The sequence below is a fragment of the Anomalospiza imberbis genome, chromosome 6 (assembly GCF_031753505.1).
Source record: "Anomalospiza imberbis isolate Cuckoo-Finch-1a 21T00152 chromosome 6, ASM3175350v1, whole genome shotgun sequence".
Classification (NCBI taxonomy): Eukaryota; Metazoa; Chordata; class Aves; order Passeriformes; family Viduidae; genus Anomalospiza; species Anomalospiza imberbis.
This window is the reverse complement of record NC_089686.1, coordinates 52,813,439-52,831,142: the sequence shown is the minus strand read 5'-3', so window position 1 is coordinate 52,831,142 and position 17,704 is coordinate 52,813,439. Positions and strand designations below refer to the sequence as shown.

At 38.5% G+C, this 17,704-nt stretch overlaps 1 protein-coding gene across 5 annotated transcripts in view; it reads right to left on the bottom strand.

The window, feature by feature from the left end:
* Positions 1 to 495: 495 nt before the first annotated feature.
* NELL1 (neural EGFL like 1) overlaps positions 496 to 17,704 on the bottom strand; it is a 282,863-nt gene continuing 265,654 nt past the window's right edge. For all 5 annotated transcript variants that reach the window (XM_068194180.1, XM_068194182.1, XM_068194181.1 and 2 more), the window contains 4 exons: positions 11,910 to 12,103; positions 5,498 to 5,674; positions 3,638 to 3,862; positions 496 to 2,404 (listed from right to left, as the gene is read on the bottom strand). In XM_068194180.1, the coding sequence (XP_068050281.1) occupies positions 2,354 to 2,404; positions 3,638 to 3,862; positions 5,498 to 5,674; positions 11,910 to 12,103 (647 nt within the window). In that variant the 3' untranslated portion in view covers positions 496 to 2,353. The remainder of the gene's footprint in view (positions 2,405 to 3,637; positions 3,863 to 5,497; positions 5,675 to 11,909; positions 12,104 to 17,704) is intronic.

The following is a 17,704-nucleotide window of genomic DNA, read 5'->3' as shown; positions in this document are numbered from 1 at the left end:
ACATAAACAGGTCTGTATCAATATTTTGACTTTGTGTAAACAATTCAAGCTGCATTACTCTGGAGATAATAACATGTAATGCTGTATAAAATGCTCTGAAAGGGTTTTACTGAATTAATTTGCATTTGAGCTCTGGAAGAAAATTGGTCTGCAGTGGAAAAGTGTGAAGTTCTGTGGTCCTATTAAATATGATCCTAACAAGATCTGGAGCTTCCAGAAGCATCCTGAGAAAGGGCTTCACTACTACAAGGTAAAAGGAAAAAGAATGATTTTCAAAGACTGCACTGTCTTTAATCCATTTACAGAGTTTCAGAAATTCAATATGACTGGAATATATGATTTTGCCTGAGTATAAATGACATATTTCTTACCACTCTGATGCTACACCTCTGGGCAAACACTTTTTCTCCTTTTGTGCAACATCATGAGCTGAAGCTGGAATGGACATTGATCAGTGTTTTAGAATCCCGCTAATAAAACTAAGGGAAAGCAATATGTACATAGGAGTTTATTTAGATGCCCACAAATTTTAAATCATTCTCCTTCATATCTCAGCCCACAGGGTGTCTTATCCAACTGAATTACCATTGGGTTTTACAATGTGATATACAAAATGAGCTGATATTATGATTTACGAACATCCTTTGAGTATCATATAAAACACAACTCTTTCCCTTATTATACAATCATCAGGGCAATGCAAATAGAGTCAATACATTATTAGCTGAAAACGATGGGGCCTTTTAAGAAAATAAATTTAACTTTACCACACAAAGCTGTTAAGTAAAACAAAACCTGGTTAAAAACTGGAATAAAGTTATCTGAATGACTGAAAGTAATTTTATATTCTTTGCCACTGTCCCCTTATAAATGTAATAGTACTTCATTTAACAACAAATATTTTCACTGTATAGTCACACTTCTTGCTTATTGATCAGTTTCACATTTTCTTAATGAAACTATGAAAAACTCACAAATGTAGATTTTCCAAACTGTAGCCTCTAGCCTCTATAGTTATTTCTGCAATCTTTTCCATATATTCAGTGTGTTTAATTAAATAAACAAAAAGAAAAAAAAAAACACTAGACAAATGAGCAGAACAAAACACAACAGCACATTAAAAATGTGATATTTAAGCTGTAGATGCATCGCCACAGAAATATATTCTTGTTCTAATGCCACAAACTTTCTAGCCACTTGAAAAAAAACAGACATTAGCTGAAGAGAATCTAAGCTCTAACCTCCATATAGGGCTAAGAATCTTGATTTAAATTTCTGTCTAAACTTAGGTCCTCAACAAAACAGTAAATTTAAGTATTTTTGAATGTCATAAAATATGAAAAGATAAAATCTATTTCTGAGCTGTTGGTGATGGAAGTTACCATACATTAAGGTCTCCTGTTGCTGGAACAGGTGCCTCTGCACTTTGTCACTATGGCAGCAGTAACTGAGGATGACAGACATCATTATTACCGTAAACACAAAAGAGGAAAAATTCTGAACTCATCAATGATGTTACAAATGCAAGCAAATTCTAACCTACTCAAACTATATAATCTTAAGGGTTTCTGACTGTTTTAGCACTGTATAATCCAGAGGAATTATACTCAACACAATGCTGATAATGACTGGTGATTCCTTCTTGAATATGTGTTGAATTGGCAGTGGGATGGTTTTTAGTTCCATTTCTCACTATAGAAGTCTTGTTGCTGCTCTGCATGTTTGAAGAAGAAAGTGCTTATTCTGCCATTTCATTCAGGTCATGGCATTCAATTTTATAGTTTAAGACAGACTTATTTTGATTACTTTCATTCTGTCCATACCTTTGAATACTTTAAAATGTTGGACAGCTGTGAAATATAAGTATGATGCAATCTGACTGTACATACATACATATGTTCATAAATACATCTAACAGGGACCTTGGAACCAAGTATGTGATATCATGGGACAAAATCACAACAGGCTGTCTTATTTTTAAAATCTAGATTCAGAATAAGAAGAGCTGAATTCTATCAATGTTGTCAATACACAAATTAAAACAAAAAATACAGCATTAGTTTACCCATGAAATAATTTAAACATATTTGCAAATTTCTTGACAGGAAAGGTGTGTAATTTACAACACTGAAAACTTGTAGCAACCATTGATTTCTACGCGCTGTACTGGAAGTCACCCGGACAAGGCTAGCAAGGATGAGCATAGTGACAGCTCCCAAAGGCAACTCCCAAACATCTTCCTCGTTCGGAGACTTTGGTAATTGTCTGTTGTATAAAATGCCAATAAACACAGCTTCCTTCAGGTGTTAACTCCAGCAGTTTTCCTCCCTTGGCACAGTCCAGTCTGCCCAGGTCAGTTATTGTTGAGACACTCTAAATCCACCGAGCAGCAGACATTCCCATTCTGCACGGACAAACAAGCAGAACAGGTCACAGGGAGCAAAGGGCTGGTGGCATGCAGACATAGATGCATCCCTGACACATCTACCACCTAAAAACACCTGCCCTTAGCACCCAGGGTGTTGGCATTGCTCCCAACAGTGGCTCTTTGAGGAGGCCAACTTTGCCAAATAGTACTGAATTGGCCTGAACTACCACAGGAACTTGAAACCTGGATGTGGTTCCCATAATAAAATACAGCACAGCAATGGGAAACAGATGATTTTTCTCTCATGCAGGAAGTTAATGGAGAGAATTTCGATGTGATCCACACAAGGAAGTTTTCTGTTTGTCTGAAATTAGAAGACAGGTCAGGTTCTTGGTTCATGGCAGATATGGAGAGGATGAGGGCAACATAAATACCATACAGCTTTGGAATTTAATCCATTGTTAAGTATCTTTTTCTAACATACAGTCATTTTTAAAGCTATCTTATATAATAAAAAAGTACAGCAACTACTAAAAGCCAAATGAGCTTCTTTTTACTTTTATTTGTTTTAATCCGTCACAAATCTACAGAAAAAAAAAACTCAAAAGAATGGCAAAAATGCTACCTTCAATAATTTTAAGCCCTGAGGCAATAGCTTTCTCTCCTAGAGTGAACAGAAGAACATTTTATATAACCCAAAACAACATTTTCATACTTTTGATATTAGCACAGTGGGGTCATCACTACACAAAGCAAGGGAAATAGACTGCACTCCTGCATGAGAGCCATTGGATTAAATACATCTTGATGAGATCAGGGAACAGAAACTGTGACATTCCCTTCCCATCATTACTGTGGGAGTGCCTTTATCTCAGAGCTGCAGTGCCTTTTAACTTGTGTACTTGCTGGTGAAACTTTTATAGTAGTGTTTTTAGCTCAGCTTACCAGCTCTGTCATACACATTTTCATGAACATCCACACTAGGTAATTATTGAAATGTTACTCTTGACTCATACTGAGAATGCCTGAAGGGCACTTCAAGGGAATGTCTGAAAATTGTGCTAGGATAGTAATGTATCTGTGCTCAACATTTTCAACAAGGAGAGAATTGTTTTGCTTATACTCCGCCAGACAGAAAACACATGGGTTTTCTGTTGGCTCTCAGGTCTCATTTACTTCCCCAAGATGTTAATGTGAGCTTCCAGGGGAAGAAAAGCACCCCAATTTCATCAGGTACATTCCATGACCATTCCACCTGGCCCATCGTACCTTGCATTTGCAGGTTGTACAAGGAGATCCCACCATTGTCCATACAGCACCACTAAGCCTTGTGATTCCAAAGTCATCTGGACAGGTTTTCCTGATGTCATAGGTGATGCTGTCAGCCAGACAGGGGTCACTGACACAGTGAGGGCAGCACTCTCCTTCTGAGATGGCTGTGTACTCGCAGTTCAGGGCTGGGCACTGAAGAGGCCAACAGTCCACCTCTCCTTCCTATAAATATTGAAGCAAGTGTCATTGTACTTGCCATTTATGAACCAACAAGAAACTTTTTACCCTTTTGAATGAGAAAGCATTGTTTCGACAAAATTGTAATAATCTGAATGGTTCAGACCTCACTTTGGTTGATCACACAAAAACATGTTTGAATACTGAGCTGAAGTTTCTTAAATGTAGCAGATTATCATGTGGTTGATTCCTGACTAAACAACAACACTCATCATTGTAGGAGGAGAATTTGAGTTCTTTGGGGTTTTTGAAGGCAGGGTTAAATACTGGGTACTAATATTTTCTACAAACTGTAATTTTTGCTGTGATTGCCTTGCAGACTCATGCTCTCTTTCTACTCCTGTTCACATAAAGATCTCTGCAGGATCACAGCAAGCATTTAAATAGAAAATTAACACTGCAGATAGATGTAGGTTAGTACATTGGAGAAGCACTGAACATCGATCTAAGCAGCAATTGTCAATATCAACTTTATTGTCAGCTCCTAAAGGAATTGTTAGAGCAATACCAGTTGTGTTCCACTGACTCATTTTATTTGATCATTTATTTATTTTTAATTTTCTCATTATTTTTATTTTAAAAACCTTGAAACAGTTCAGTAGATAGAGACATAGAGAAGACAAAAACATTAGGTCACTTCTGCACAGTATTTCTCTGTGTGTCTATATTTAACTCGGAAAGGTCTTCAATAACTTGCTCTATACTGCTCTGTAAACACTTCAGGTGCTGACAACATCACACACTGCACAGAACCTTACATACAACACTGATTTAGGGCATCACTGTCTTACAGCTTTGGATGTTATCCCAATCATAAAATTAGGCAAGAAACTGCAAGCCACAACCTCAATCCTTACTCCGTGCATTATGGATAATTACCTCATGACAGTAACTCAGCTTTGAATATAATTTCCTTCCTGATTCTCAGACACCTCTTGATTAGTAACATATATAAAGACTGTGTTATACAGACAGCTGTAAATGGAAAACTGATAATTTTAATGAACTTCATCGATGCACTAATTAGCATATCTATGGAAAACGTAAAGCTTTGAGGGAATAATCTAGAGTGTCTAAAGAGAAAATAAGTGATTGTTACTCTGTATGTTTTTCTAATAATTTCAGTCTTCTTTATCCTTACTTGGTTAATTTTTTCTAATCTATACAGTGGCACTGGCACTCCATGTTTCCATATTTGCAGAATTCAAATAAATAAATAAATAAATAAATTTATTATTCCCTTTGACAAGACAGGCCCACCAGACGTAACTAAAAACTGAAACTTCTCGCACCAACTCCATCACATGTGTAAATGGTTTGAAAAAGTCATTCAACCTTATAAAAGTTCTCAAAAGTAGACTAATGCTAAAATTAATATAGTGTTGAGGTTTCCAAGCTTTTGCCAAGCTTTCAATTTTTCTCATTAGACCTGCTTATTCAGCAGTAAAATGAAAACTGATGGTGTAGCTTTCAGTTCTCTGGGGCTCTCTAAGTGCTTTATCATCACCCCCTGTCTGAAAAGTGGGTGAAGAAAGAGCCATGAGCCTGCCTCCAGGTCTGTTTTGCTAAAAGTCATAATCCTTATTATTCTTACTCCTATACAAACTGCTTTGCTCATACCAGGCAACGGCACTGCTGGCAGCTGTAGGTCCAGTTGTCCCCACTGCGGTAGAGCTTGTGCCCCGTCTGGTCGAGGCACTGGCTGGTGACACGAGTGTCGCACTCCGGGCAGCAGAAGAGGTCGGCACTTGGGTTCCTGCAGTCACAGGCTGTTCTCCGGCAGAAAATCCTCCCATCCTGTGAGCACACATTGCCCTGATATCAACCACAAACTGCCAGACAGCAACCCAGGTAAGGGCACAGGGGGTGTACAGCAAAAGGCACATCTTTGGCTCATCAGGAAATATATATTTCTTAGTGTATTCCATGCCAATAAGGAGTGGATCTTGCCTGTCATAATATAACAAATACCAGTACTATCCCAGTTTCTGTCAGTGCATGGATCCAATTCTGCCTGAATCTGACAACACTATTTTCCTGTCTCCAGCCAACTGAACTTAAAAGCAGTCAGTATCTCAGTTAAATCCAGTGAAGCAATTTCATATCTCATTGGTTACATCAAAAACTCTTCAAGCAGTTGCCACTCTAATACATATAATATTTATTTAGCACTATTTTGACTGAATGTACCACTGTGAGAAAAATAAGTTGAATAAAGGTGATCTCTTTATCTTAATCAGGGCAAAATATAGCACAATCACAGTAGCACTAATTGATCTTTATTCTGACCTCAGTATCTGTCCCACATCTGGACCTACATTACACTAGCTTAAAGATAAAAGAACTTATCATTCATTATAATTCAGTGCATGTATTACAGAGGGCCTGGAAAAAGCTATGTTCTGCTTTGACTCACAACTATACAATTCCTAAAGCAACTCCATTTATTTCACTGGAGTTTTTCCTAGCCTTGTGGGAACTTTGTTCTATTATCTGATGTAAGGAAGAAAATTTAATTGCCACCAAATATAGTAACACCTTTCAATGCAATGGAATTTACTTCCTCTGATCCTTGAAAAAAACTTATTTCTAATAAGAGTGAATGCAGCCCAGGATGTCTTTTGCGCAGGCAGACAAAACAGCCATAAGCACAGGAAAGGATCACGGAATGGTTTGAGTTAGAAGCGACACTAAAGCTCATCTTGTTCTAACCTCCCCTGCCATGGGCAGAGACACCTTCCACTAGACCAGGCTGCTCACCTTGTAGCATGGGGACTGACTGCTTTTGATCTGATGTAGAGGAACCAGGGTTTGGTTCCTATTTTAAAGCAAAGCCAGTCTTGTCCACAATACAACATGTACAAAATCAGCATCAGGGAATCACAATGCCATGCAGTTCAGCATCACTGCTACATTTCATCATAGTTTTGAACGGATTAGAATATTCCTTGCTATTATAAAAATAATTATCATTATTTCTTATGCCTAACAAGCAAAGCTGAATACAACACAAAATTATGAGAAAGTAGAAAACATGCCAGGTTAACAAGGGTCTGAACAGCTTTTATATATGCAACTGCAGGGCAGTCTACAAGCTTTGTTCAGCGTTGTATCAAACTAAGATAAGTATTCTGTACTAGTGGCTAGATTGCCACTTTAGCTGTGGGAGGAGGGATAAACAATCTTTATCTCCTTCCTCAGCAGTCTGAGTAAATCACAAGGAAGAATGGCACTAGCCCATTTCCTTAGTCATGTGTTTGGCCAGGTCCAGTTGCACATCAAAAGCCAGCTTAGCCCAGCAATTCTGTCAGGATGACCAGCACCAAGCATGTAGGGCTGTGACAGGAATCCAGGGAACCTTGACCGTGGCATTCTCTCTCCTCTTCTGTGCTGATTAATAATGGCTAACAACAGCACATCTGCTTAAGTGGCATTCAGTTTCTAAGCTTTCAAGATCAGTTTTCAAAATTCTCCTTTTGGCTGGTGACACTGCCGGTAATTCTGTATTTCCCTGAGCATGTTCTATGTTGCCTTTACTGTCCATATTTCAGAACATTATAAAAAACCTGATGATTTTGCTAGAGAACTTTTGGTAATCATAATACACTGCTACTCTGTTTAGTCTCTAAGCACCTGTGTTTTGTGCACAACCTCATTAGCTCTGTACATTTCAAAAAACATTTTTATCCCTATACTGCAGTGGCACAAAGCCTCATAAGCTACACAATCTCATGTGCATCTTTGCAGCTCAGCAGTAGCCCTGAGAAATACATAGAAAATTGAGAAATAGATATAAAATCTTATTTTCTTTAGGTGAGTAATAACATATAGCATCTTATTACTACCTCTTCATTCCCACCTTACTCACTGAATCACTTCTACATTCTTCAAAAGCATCAGAGGTATGCCCATAAAATTGTTCTTATCAAAGGAAAAACTGACTGTCATGGTTTGACACTGGCGCGATGCCAGCGCCTCCATGAAAATGCACTTTTCTAAATAATTGCTGTGAGATGTGATCAGGAACAGAGCAGAGCAGGCCCAAGCTTAATAACAAAGAAAATAACTTTATTAAACTACTACTAGTATAAAAACTATAAACACTAAATCCTGGATGAAGACCTTCCAAAACACCCTCCTCCTCCCACCTAATATCCTAACAAACCCAACATTGAGACACCACCCAGGATCCTGATCAAGTTGCCACCCTTCAGATAATCAATACTCAGTATATCAAGGGAGACAGGAGTCTCTCCTGTGCCACAGACCCCCAGGAAACACAATTGCCACCCTTGTGTTTCCATGTCACACATGGCAACCGCCCGGAGAAAATCTGCCATGGTGACACTCTCCTTTCCATGTCACAGTGCTCTCACCACCGTGCATGGACAGACTGCTCACAGGGCTCCTTTAAGGATGCTTTGCCATGGACCAAAAGAGACAACAGTTAAGCTTCTCATCTTGGGACTACAGTCCCCCCCCCATTTTCCCCTGGGGCCGAGGGTCCAAAAACAGAAGTCTTCTTCTCCTCTTCTTCTTCCTCGAAGACAGAGGGCCTCTCCCCACCTTCTTCAACTCTCCTCTGTTCTCTCTACTCCTCTGCTGGTAATCACTGAAACAGGTCTCTTGGCTCACCAACGCACCTCCCTAAGTGCAGCCTCTGTCAGGAGAATTTGGTTCAGTCTATGGCTAACAAGAAAAGTCCAGCCACAAGCCACTCCATCATCTCCTTCCAACTCAACAATTTCCTCTTTCATCATCTCGGATCCCAGACTGTCTCTCTTCTGCTTCAAATCAAGGAGGGGTAATATTTTACAAAGCCTTCATTTCTCAGGAAAGGGTTAAAAGTTCAGACTCCCCGGACAGCTGAAATCTCTGCCCAGCAGCCGATTCCCAAGGCCAATGCTCTGCCCCCTCCTTCTCCTCTGCGCCGGCAAAGTTACAGGTGCCGTCCGGACTCCCAGTCTCTTCCCTCTGAGGGGGGAATGACAAAGGCATCTCTGCTTCTCTCCACCCTTCCGTCCACAGGAGCTGGCTCGGTTCCAGTCCTTCTACCCCTCAGCTCACCTCGACCAGGCCGCATGGCTTCCCCTCCCCCACCCAGCCCCATGGCTGGGCAGGGGAGGTCTGCACTGCACCCTGACCGGAACCAAAGAGAGCGAGCTCTTGGGAGTTCCTGCTTTTAACCCGCTGTGTTCTCAGAGGCGTATCCATACCTTCAGTGGCCACTTTAGGTGCCAATATCCAAACTTGACCACTGATTGGTTTGACCCAACTTCCTGAAAAAATTCACTTCCATGTCAAACCACGACACTGACACAGAAGAGAATAGCTGTTAAGGCTGGTCCAAGTTTTCACACAGCCTCAAAGCCAGTTTGGAAAGAAATCAGACCCTGCAAAAACCAAACAGCAAATGGTTCTCACCCTCAGGAATACACATCAGCTTAGCAGCTCCCCCTGCTCAGTGCTGTGTATGTCCCAGGCCTTTTTAATACAGGCAAGGGAGGGCTGCCTTAACCAGGACACAGACTTGAAAGCCCAGACATAGCCTGCCCAGACTGTACAGCCAGGCTTTGCTTTTTTCATGAGAGCACAATAGCTTCCCACTCCAAATTCTACCAGCCTTAAATGTGATGGTCTATTAAATACACAGTAGTTCAGGAAGCTGCCTATAAAAGACATGTCAAATGTACTAAAGGAACAATGTTAATTTATAGTTTTGAGAATTTATGATTTTGTAAACTTTATGTACATTTAGATGAACAAGAATGGTTTGAAGACACTGGGTCCAGAGAAACACTGAAATAGCCTCTGCTTCAATAATGACACTTCGCTTCATTATATAAATGAAGCAATATAATTTCCTCTATTCCATAGTATTCTCCTTCACAAATAGCTTTGCAGTTCATTAAGTAAGGTTAATGTATTTAATTTCCTTTGTATCAGACTGTAAGTTAAAATATTTTAAAGATGGCAACTATGTGTTTCAGCCAATACACAGAATATATCCACCTGTCCTTTGCCAGTTTAGCTATAGCAAAACAAAAGCCCATTTTATTACAAAACTGAAATGCTGATTTGTTTCCTGGATAAAACAAGTAAGTTGGATCATTGCAAAGTTTGAGTAAGTAGTATGAAGAATGGTTTGGTTATATTCTGCTCTTTTCCTCACTGCAAACTGAGCAGGCTGCATAAGATCAAGCAGGGGCAGTTTTCCATGCAACTGCATGAAAGGAAGAGGTTTGTATAGTCTGGTGTAATGGAAGCTATCAGGATGTATAAAAATGTATTTCATTAAACACTGAGTGAAGACTTTACATTCTGCCCATGATGTGATATATAAGGAGCTTGTCCTGTCCTTAATCTGTAGAAAAGAATTGCTCTTGAAACAGGCAGCTACTGGAATGAAGTTAAATGCAAATGTTAATTCACAGAGGGAAAAGTGAAGTGAGGAAGACACATAGTAAGAGCCATAACAACAGTGTCAGGCTCAGTTTAAACTATGTACCAGTTAATAATTTCTGTATTTTCATATACTAGTAAGAACATTCAACATAAGATATACATGCAGTGAGAAATGGTAAATAACACAAATTGCAAGCAATCTAAGATGTGAATACTAATAGTTATAATTCTGCAGAGGCAGACCAGATGTCTTCACATATATTAAACTGCTTAGTTTACTGACTGGAAATGCTTTCATAAGCTTGCAAGCTCCCCAAGATTACCATAAAAGCTTGATATATATTCAGTAAAGTTGTACACTTCAGTTTCTGAAAGGAGGAGTTTTAGGGAGCTTGAGGCTACTTGAAGTAAAAAATATACCAACTCACAAGAACATATTCCCTACTGAGCCCAAACCAGCAGTGTACTTTTTAGGCTGTATTCACTCTGAAGTCTTAATCTTTCCTTCTGCTACACCACTGCAAAACAGAAAGGATGAGGCTTTCAGCTTCTTGCAACTTCAAAACACCTCCTTCCCTTTGTTCCCCTCTGCTTTGCTGGCTCCCAAGCATTGAGGTATGGAGACTGATAGGCCAATTCCCATGCTCCAACTTCAGCTTCTCACAGAGGCCAAAACCTAATTTTACCTGAACTCACGTATGAGCCTATAGTGCTCCACTGTGCCTTTGGACAGCTTTACCATACTACGAACAAATCAGGTCAAAGTGACCATAAAAGACCAAACAATTCTCAGATTAGGGTGTTTCTAAAATTCTTCTGATTTCAAAGAGAGCATTCCTCTGTTAATGAGCAAAAATCAAGAAAGCAGAGCTAAATGTTCTTCTAACTTGGTTACTGTATGAAAAAAAAAAAAAAAAAGAAAAAGGTAATGTCCACGGGAAAAAAAAAACCAAACCAACAACAAAAAACCTCTACCCTGATCTAAATGTTAGCTTTTTAATGTACCTCCACTGGTACCAGACCTGGCTTATCCAAACAAGCAGAGAGAGCTGCACTGTGCAAGTGGAAGACTTGCCAACACAGCCAAGGAAAAAGTTTCGTCACTTTGAAGAAATTAAGTGCTTGCTGCTGGGTCTTCTGACCTTTGATTCACGCTCCCACCTTTCTTCTCACCCAGTTAATTCAAATGTATTCCAGGCAAAGGGAAACACAACCAACAGGAAGTGGGTTGACTACAGTGCTGAGAGTTGCATAATCACATGAAAGAGAAATTAAAATCAGTTTTCAGCATTTCCAGTAAGCATGCTGGAACCTACACATAGTGTTAAAGGGTAATGCAAGACTCTCTTTAAGGCACACTCTGAAATGCTCTGGCCCACAGGGTGACATTGTAAAAGCTCAGCAGGGCTAGCCATTATTCAGTTAAGGGTGTGGTTGTGCAAATCAAGAAAATAAATGCCTTCCCAGAAGAATATCCCCATCCCAGCTTCAGTGTCCACAGCACAGCTTACCTTTTGCCTTGGGCTTACGCTAATATTTCTGCCAACAGTAGCACTGCAATATTGGGTTTCTGACATGAGCCCAGAGAATTAAGGGACTCCTGAACCCCAGGCCAGCTGGATCTCACCTTGCAGGAACAAACGGAGCATCTGTCCTCTCTCAGGGTCCACACCTGCCCGTTCCGCTTGAAGCCACCTTCATGGGGACAGTCTCCAGTGCAAGATGGCCCAGATGGACAAAGGCAGTCAAACCCTCCTGCCAGGTTCACACAGGCTGAATCATTCCAACAGGTGTGGGTCTTTAAGGTACATTCATCGATATCTGCAAAACAGCAGATTTATAAAAGCTTTTGGCACATTTTTCATAGGATAAGTTTTATTTCTGAATTAAGAAATTATTGCTTATTCTGCCTTGTTGGTGGATGAGGGTGCATTCTTTTTTATATCTTCCATATTTACTTGGTAAACTTAAAGCACTGATTGTTTTTAGGTTATTCTTCAGCATTTCGTTTGATTCCACAAAGAATTCTTAAATGATCTCCATCAGGCTGAATTGTAAATGCTGAGTCTGAGGTACCTTAGTGGAACCATGTATCAGTGACAAATTTGAACCTTCAGATAAAGGTGCATACTAATTTCCCAGTGACTGGGAACTAGCAAGCAGAGTGACTTTCTGTTAACTAGACCAGTCTCTGTTCTGGGTTTTACATCAAAATAGAAGTGCATTATTCTTTAAAATTTCCTAGCACAAGCAACATTCCCCATACTAAAAGCAGTCAGTTGCATCCTTTTCCCACTGCTGGAAGGTTTAAGTGAATTGGAAAGAAAAAAAAAAACAAAACAAAAAACTCAGAGGCACCTTACAGACAAAAAAAAATGTCTTAAAGATATACAGTATGATTTAGCAATGACACAAAGATTAGGTGACAAGAGAAAATCATTATACACCAGAGAAAAGTGAATTACAGTATACCAATAAATTTGCTCTTGAAGGGTAAAATATAATTATGCAATATGAATTTATCAAGGGAGTTCATGCAGTGTTCTTTTTCTTGCAATGAAAGCTATTAGATTTTTAAGCACATTGTTGAAAATTGGTGTTTCTTTAAGACAATAACTTTGGACTTTTCTTAAACAATATATTGACAAATTGTCCAGATGAAATACCAGTAAACTGGTGGGTCTCTTTTGCTCCAACACAAACAATGAAAACCGTAATCAACAGTGGAAGGAAGGGTGAAAAATAAAATCCTTTAGAAGTATGTGATGGTTTCTGTCATGATAGTTCCAGAATAGCATTAGATAAATTCAGAAATTACAAGGAAGAACCACCATACTTATAATTTGAAATTACCTTGTTGCTAGGGTGAAATTTTAACTGTTCAGTATTACCCAACAGTACTTCTAACTTCTCTCTACAAAGTCAAAAGAACTTACAAACAAAAGTTACCTAAAGTCTAATTTAGGTAGGATGTTATGTGGCCTTACTTTTAGGACAAGTGCCACAGGTTCATGATTCATCACCTCAAAAGGTCCTGTCTTAAAAAGACTAAGAATTCTCTCATTCTGATGAAGGAAACTCATTACAACAATCATATCACTAAATTCACTCTGGCCTGGGTAGTAGTATTGAAATATCCTGATTTCAATTCACAAATACTCCAGAAACAACTGGAAATGTGGTCATGCCCTTGGATTTGATTAAATGTGAAAATCAGTCTGCACAACCAAGTCAAAGCTTTGGGCTGACAGAAAATGACTGTTCCTTGTTGTGCTTATAGATCCAAAGGGAAGCTGGAGACAATTTCACTGCCTTCACAGGGCTTCATTCCTGGGCTAACATGTGGGCCAGTCCTTTGCAAGAATGGCTCCCAGTGGCCTGACAGCATGATTCAATTGCTCATCACTCAGACTTGCCTAAAAATGGTGCATTTTGCTGTCCTGAAAGTCTTAATTGCCAGAAAAGAACATTGTTGCTCTAGTGCACAACTTAGCCAGAACTGAGTACTTGAAATATTCACTACTGGTGGTGAAAAAGATGCAGCACTAAGAGAAATTAAAACTTGTAGTTCATTGTTTAACAAGTGCCGGAGTACTGCAGGAAGTAAAAAGCATGAAGACTGACATAAAGAGAACTATGAATGAACTGGTATTAAATGAATTATATTCAAACAGCTACTGTAAAACTTAAAACATTCTCAAAGATATCTCATTTTCCTTTCAATATATTTTGACTTGTATTTTTTTGTTGAAAACAAAGGTATAAATGAAGTATTCACTTTGCCTTTGGTGGTTTCAACATGCATCATCAATATTGTGTTCCGTACCACATTAAGATCTCCTTGACTATAATCTGTATAGGATGTAGTAGAATAACAGTGCAGATTAGAAGAGTAGTTTTCACAGTTCAAAACTAAAAGGATTTCACAGATGAATATAAAGTCATATTGCCTACAGAGTTGCATTTAATTGCTTTACTTATGACAGTGAAATCTAATTCTGTTTCCATGTAATTTAACAGATTTATGGAAAGCCAGATGTTAGCAATTACAGAAACTAACATTATTCATGTTTTCAGTAGTAAAGACCTGTTCACACAAAGCCAACTTAAATCTCTTATGTGTATGCAGAAGGGAAGAACCCCCTATTTGTGTACCTTTGCTGCTGTTCTCCATTGAGCACACATAAAAAGGATGTCCCCATTAAGAGCGGCCCAAACTGGTAAATGGGTGATTCTTGATGAAGAATCGAGCAAAGCATGAACATAATTTCCTAATTGCTATGCAGCTTTTTGGTTCTTAATGCAAATAATAGTTTATTATTCTTTTATGGCATTTATTATTTAAAAGCTTTAGTCATTAATCAGATATAAAAGTTTTGGACACTGCACTCATTTTCAGTGGAACTTTTAACAGAACTTGCTTTTTGAGAATATCCCTTTGGCAGCTTTTTTGTCATCGTTGATTGCATTTTCTAAAGCCCGAACAAATAGAAAATGTTCCTAGTAACTTGAGGGAAAAAAGTTTAAAGCATAATATGTTTTTGTACCTGTTACTCCTTCAGCCTTAAACCAGATTGAGAGCATGGAGAAGGAAGAAGACCCCAGCCAAATGCTCCCACATTGTTAGTGCTCAGTTAGGTGCAGAAAGTATTCCATTTTAATGAAGATCAAATGGCCATATCAGTGTGAGATCAGCATGTAGATGGCCATGCAAAGCATGAAAGAAAGTACTTGTATTTAGTGTGAAATTTCTCTTTAACAACTGGAATCAATGTGTCAACTTAGGTGTTGAAAAGTTAGCCTAGTTCAGTTGTCCAAAACAATAATTAATGAATGTGAAAACTATGACAAGACTTTTGTATTTAGTTTATTTTTGTAGCATTCAAATCCTTGCTTAGCTGAAATTCTCCACATCCCATCAGGTTTCATTTGCTTTCCCACAACTGTTCTCAGAAGATGCAGGCCCAAAACTGGAACATTTAAAGATGGGCAAGGCAAAACTGCACACAAATCTCATTTCCAATTATACCAACACAAAGTAGGAAGGAGATAAAATATTAATTTATAAATCAAGCAACTTTGAAGAACACTGGAAATAGCAAGGACTCCTTATTCTTTCCCTATATATAAAGGACAAGAACAAAACATCTGTCTTTATGTTTGGAGGGATTAATTCTTTCATGTATCCTGTCAATCTATGGAAATAATCTGATTTTCACACTTGAAATAGGATTTTGCAATTTTATTCATTATACTGAGATTCTCTGTGGCAAAAACTACTAATTAACCCCAATAAAAGTGGCAGAGCTTTCCTTCCCCTCTCCAGACAGTTCCTTTTCAAGGAGAAGTGAGGATATAATGGAAACACCCATATTGAACATAAATTTGTTTGTAGTGCAAAGCTTTATGCAATTTTCTACCAACAGGCACAGCAGCAGCAAAGGGATTGCTGCCAAGACCCTCGCACAACTGATCAAGATCTTCACTCTCCAAACTCTCCAGTCAGTGCTTCTATAAACAAATGCACAGCCACAAGTACCTGACCATATGCATTTTAGCAATCAGTCACATTTTGTGGGTGAAAAAAAAAAAGAAAACAAAACCACCCGAGGTGCTCATTTCCAATATACTCTCAAAGTACATGGATAGCTCAGTAATGTGGGCAGACAAGAAAACAGAATCAAAATGGAAGCAAATAATCCCTTGAGATGCAATTTCCTTTTCCATCCTTTTTGGCTGTAATGAAAACTAATTTGCCTCAGATATTATGAGAGGTCCCACAGCCACTGCATTTGAATCAGGTAGAAGACAAGCATGACTGTACATATCAACACAAGTTCATTAACTTGGTTTCACAGAAATTTTAAATCAATTCCTAGCTACTTCATTTCTTAGTTTTCAAGCCTATCCAGGTTTTAATTCTAAGACTTTTCCATAGCACCTTAATAAATGTGTGCAAGCAAGCCATGCAGTGTAGTGCTCTGTATCATCATGATAAGCTGTTGCAGAAGAAAGAACCCCACTAATGTGCTAATTTTAACTGTTATGGTACATTAAACCATTACAGTATATTGTTTACATGAAAAATGTAAGCTGGGCTCCCAAAGCAATGTATGTACAAGTTAACTAAACACTGTTTTGACGAATCATTTTTCACAAACAACTTGTCACTTAATGATTTTTTTGCCTTCTTTGATTTAGAAAGTTATTTGGAGTTGTCCTTGAAAAAATATCACCAAATAGATTAATTTTTAGCTAGAAAATATGTTATGATAGTACTTTTATTCTATAGAGACATAATGGTCTATTAAAGAACAGTGCATAACAAATTAGATTCTGAAGAAAGAATTTACTTAAACTTTCTAAAAATATAGAAATGACTAAACAAAATGATCTTGAAGATATGTAACACACTTTTCTGTCAGAACACAAAAATTAGAATTTACAAGATGGAAAGTAAGTAAGATAACCTTTATTTTACAGGATAAAATCCACTGACACCAACTCTGATACTGTGAGCTTTAAGAAATTCTATAAGCAGAACAGAAGAAAGCTGTAAAATAGCAGGTTCTAGTTGGTCTTGGATACTCTGTACCTCATGCAAATCTTTCTGCCTACATAGCATTTCCCTACCAACAGATAGGAAAGCAATTCTCAGGCATATGGGAAGATTTTCGAAGGATAGGTCTTTTCCTTTTTGTGTAACACAGAAAAGGGGAAAAATAAAGAAAATCTAGCCCCCTTTGCTTTTACTTTCTAATCTAGGTAAGGGACACCACTGCAGCATACCATGGAATACATGAAAGCTTCAGGAACAGATTTAAAATCCATTCAGATTTGACCTGCAAGCACTGCTGCACCCAGCTTTTGTGTGGGACTAATACCTGTGGAGTTTTCTTTCATGAGCTCTTGAGTCCTACCTTTTCCCAGGTCTCATTTCCCCAAACCAGCAACTCTAATCCTGCAGTGAGGTCTAGCTACACTACCTTTCAGGCTGAAATAAATGGTGAATCCTGTGGGAATTTGGTGGGAGGAGGATCCATGTTAAGATTCCCTACAAAATTTGTAGCGGTTCTTAAAGAAAAAAAAATAAACAAAACCTGACAGGCACTGTTGCCTTGGTGGTTGCTCCTTCTGTGCATGCAAGTCCCAGTGTAGGGACCAAGAAACACAAATCCTTATGAAAAAAATAGAATCAGTGAATCTGCACTCCAGTGAAACAGTGCTTTACAGACTGGAAGCATCTCACTTAGAGATGGAGATTGAAAAGTATAATTTGTTTTGGGTTTTTGTTTTTTTTTTTTATCAGTAGATAGTCACAAATACTGTATCACATGACAGCTCATCGTTCTCTATGAAGTTTTATTGTTTCTTTACCTCAGATTGCAGCAAAGCTCCTATTACAAAATTTTAAAAAAACCC